Genomic DNA, 3787 nt, shown 5'->3' with positions numbered 1-3787 from the left:
ATCCCGGCCCCTTCTCTATTAGCGAGATGGGAGGGGAGTCTGTGGAAGACCGCGCAACCAACGCCACCGAGCTGTCCTCGTCTCCCAGCCAGTTGCGTGGGACTGAGTAAGGCTCGGCGACAACCGCCACGTCAACCAACCACTCGGCAAAGGTTTGGACCAGCAAGTCCTGGGCCGCTTTGCAGTGGTTGGTATTCGCCTGGAGAATGCGATGGAGCCTGGCCATCATGTGATCATCGCACTCTCTCCCTCGGTAGCCGGCGCTGTAACTGGAGTCGCAGTGACGGCGGCAGCGGCAGGTCGAGTTGGCACCTGCGCTTGTCCCTTCCTTGGGGGAGGATTGCATTGTTTCCCCCCCATTACGTGGCCGGCTGGTCGGCCACTGGCAGTGCACACCGCGCAGCGTGGCGTGGCAGCACTGCACTCTGACGCCTTGTGCCCCGCTTCCCCGCAGCGGCAGCAGAGCTCTGACCTGTCCACTCGGGATGGGCACAGAGCTCTGGTGTGTCCGATTCCGAAGCACCTGAAGCAACGGAAAGGTCGGTCCTCAAGTGCTCGGACCACGGCCACACAAAACCCTACCGGGAGCCGCCTCTTGGCCAGTACGGCCTTTGCTGCGACAATCGGGCATTTCAGCCGAATAGCCCCCAGACCACCGCGGCCAGGCTTGATAGCTCCGCCCTGTATTGCTGCAACGTCGCAGCCACCTGCAAAAGCTACTGCAGCCAGCACTTCCTCTTTTGTGACCGAGTCGTCTAAGTCGGTCAACTCCAGCGTCACAGTTTTTGTTGGCCTGGCAACCTTGACCACGTCCGCTATGACCTCCTGCAATTTGTTAGCGAAGAGGTCGGCATTGGCGCCGCCCTGGGCCCCCGGAAACTCGAAGAGTCGAGCTCCAGTTTGGGTTCGGCGGCATTTTACCAAACCAATGCCCAGTGCGGCCGGGTTAGCATTCGTACGAGCCCGTTTCAGGACAGACTCATACGTTTCGCCCTTCTCCTTAGCGTCCGTAGTGAGCGTCACTACGACGGCCGCAGTTTTGGGAGGAACAAGTTTCCTCCTATTCGGCTTAGGGGCTGTTTTCTCCCCCTTGCTCGTTCCTTTAGACGAGCCGGAAGGAACATTGGCGGAGGCAGCGGGCAGCACTGACTTTTTGGCGCCTCTCTTCTTCTTCTTCCTCCTGACCACCTCAGTCCACTCGTTGGACGGAGTGCTAGCGGGAAGGAAAGCATCTTCCGTCTGGGACGAGGGTGCAGCCGCGTCGGTCGTAGCCGGTCGACCCACAGTCTTTTTCCCCTTTCCTTTGCCTTTAGCGGGTTTAGGGGTCGGGGGAGGAGGAGGAGCCATCACGTCCGGGGGAGCGGCGGAGGCTGAAACAGTCCTGTCCGCTGCCAGCGGCGGCCTGACACGTTTTTCAGGCAGGAGCCTGTCCTCAATACCTGCGATGCAGGCCCGCGTGAATGCCCTCTCCTCCATCATGATCCTGCGGATGGTTTCCTCAAGGCTGGAGGAGGAGAGCTCTACCGCCATTGCAGAAGGCGGGGCCTGGACAGGCCGTCCCACAGCTTCAGCGAGTTTCGTGTGGAGATCGCTGACCTCCTTCGTTAGGCAGTCCACCCTCTTTTGGAGCTGCCTTACCTCATCGGTCGTTGTGCGGTGCACCAACTCCCCGATTATGCCACGAAGACTGGCAGCTCGGCATTTCAGGGCCTTTTGGAAAGTCCCCTTTAGATTCGAGGACTTTGAGGCTACCCTGGCAATCTCCTCTTGGTCCTCTTCGGCCATCTTCTCCAGTTCCGCTAAGGAGTGATCCGTGTACGAGACATTTGACGAACCATAGTCCGCCTTGGCTCGGCGCACGCGTGCCTGGGCCTCCTTAGCGGCGACCTCCTCTTCCAACTCCTGTTGGATTCGTGCCCTGTTCGCCCCGTTTAAGTAACTTGGGGCGTCCAGCAGACCCACCTCATGGGTGATGCTAGGGTAGGGCTTTAAAGCCTTGGTCCTCTTTTTCGGGTTACTCTTGGCTGAATCCGAGGAACACGCCGAACTCTGCCTCAAGTAAGCCCGCTTTTTTGCCTGTCGATCAGCCATCTCCACCGCAAAGGCGTCAGTGTCGGATCCCGACATGTCCGCATCCCTGCTGACCAGGGACTCGCCGCAGATGGTGGACGGCTATCCTCCAACGCCAAGGCGTTTTCCGGGGTGGCCCCGAGAAGGGCAGTTTTGGGTTGGCCCTGAGAAGGGCCTTTTGGTTGGCCCTGAGAAGGGCCTTTGGGTTGGCCCTGAGAAGGGCCTTTTGGTTGGCCCTGAGAAGGGCCTTTTGGGAGGAAACGCCCGGAGGCGTCCCGCAGAGGTTTAGACATTGTCAAACAAGACAGACGGGGTGGTGCCCGCTCGACCTCAACCTGGGGTCCAGGGAGAGAGCTGGGCAACCGCAAAGATAGTACTCCGGCAAGTCGTATACTACCAGACAAACAAGACAAACAAGACAGACGGGGTAGTGCCCGCTCGACCTCAACCTGGGGTCCAGGGAGAGAGCTGGGCAACCGCAAAGATAGTACTCCGGCAAGTCGTATACTACCAGACAGCGCACTTTAGCCACCCGTCTCTGCCACTGCGTTACCGTGGACAGAGCGGGGCCCAGGGGACACGACGAGGACGTATGCGCATGGAGGGTCCCCCAACCTAACCTAACCTAACCTAACCTAACCTAACCTAACCTAACCCAGCTCACGGCGGCGCTCGGCCCACGATGGACACACCTCCAGGGTGTGCTCTGCCGAGTCCACCGCGGCCCCACACTGATGGCACGACGGGGTCTCCTCCCTCCCGATCCGGTGCAGGTACGACCCGAAGCAGCCGTGCCCGGACAGCACCTGGACCAGACGGAAGGAGAGGGAGCCGTGCGAGCGATCGAGCCAATCTCTGAGCACGGGCCCGATCGCGTCCAGGGTCCTTCGGCCGAACGTGGTGGAGGCGAGGTCCGCCTTCCAATGCTGGATGACCGCGACCCTCGCTCCCTGACGAACAGCCTCCCGCTTTGCCCCGTCGGGGCACCGGCCGAGCGCTCGCTGCTCCGCCGTCCACTCGTAGACTCTGGCGAGCACCCACGCCTCGAGCTCCCAAGGAGGAGTGCCCGCCAGAGCGCACGCCGCCGCGAAGCTTACCGTGCGGTATGCTCTCGCCACCCGCTGGGCAATGGCCCTTTGGGCCCTTCGGAGGGCTGCCGCATTCTCCCTCCTATGGAGCGCGTCCGCCCATATCGGGGCTCCGTAAAGGGCCATGCTCTTCAGTATGCCGGCATATAGTCGCCGGCATCGATCCCCGGGTCCCTCGAGGTTTGGGAGGAGCCAGGAGAAGGCTCCCGCGGTCCGCAACAGGCGCGTCGACAGCCCACTGAAGTGAGGACCGAAGCGCCACCTGTTGTCGAGGATCAGGCCCAGATATTTCATGTGGGCCTGCACCACAATGGGGACGCCCGCCACGTGTATGTGGGCGTCCGGCGGCTGGCGTTGCCGAGGTCCGTGAAAGAAGACGGCCTCGGTCTTGGGCAACGCCACCGTCAACCCTAGGCGGGAGATCCTGTCCGCCACCAAGGATCCTCCCGCCGAGGCCAGGCTGGCCGACTCCTCGAAGTTTCTCCCCCGAGCAGTCAGAAGAGTGTCATCTGCATAGCAAATGACCGACGTGCCTCGGGGGAGGCGTCCTCTCAGGAGCCAGTCGAACCCGATGTTCCACAGGAGCGGTCCTAGGACGGAACCCTGTGGCACACCGGACTCGACGCCAT

General features: G+C 61.5%; 1 protein-coding gene across 1 annotated transcript; it reads right to left on the bottom strand.

Moving 5' to 3' along the window:
• Nucleotides 1-225: 225 nt before the first annotated feature.
• On the bottom strand, nucleotides 226-2127 carry LOC124543467. The gene has a single exon (XM_047121690.1). The coding sequence runs from the start codon at nucleotides 2125-2127 to the stop codon at nucleotides 226-228; it is 1902 nt and encodes a 633-aa protein (XP_046977646.1).
• Between the last annotated feature and the right edge of the window lie 1660 nt (nucleotides 2128-3787).

This window comes from Vanessa cardui, assembly GCF_905220365.1.
Source record: "Vanessa cardui chromosome W unlocalized genomic scaffold, ilVanCard2.1 SUPER_W_unloc_2, whole genome shotgun sequence".
NCBI classification, from domain to species: Eukaryota; Metazoa; Arthropoda; class Insecta; order Lepidoptera; family Nymphalidae; genus Vanessa; species Vanessa cardui.
The sequence above is the reverse complement of the archived record's forward strand: the minus strand, read 5'-3'. Positions and strand labels throughout refer to the sequence as shown.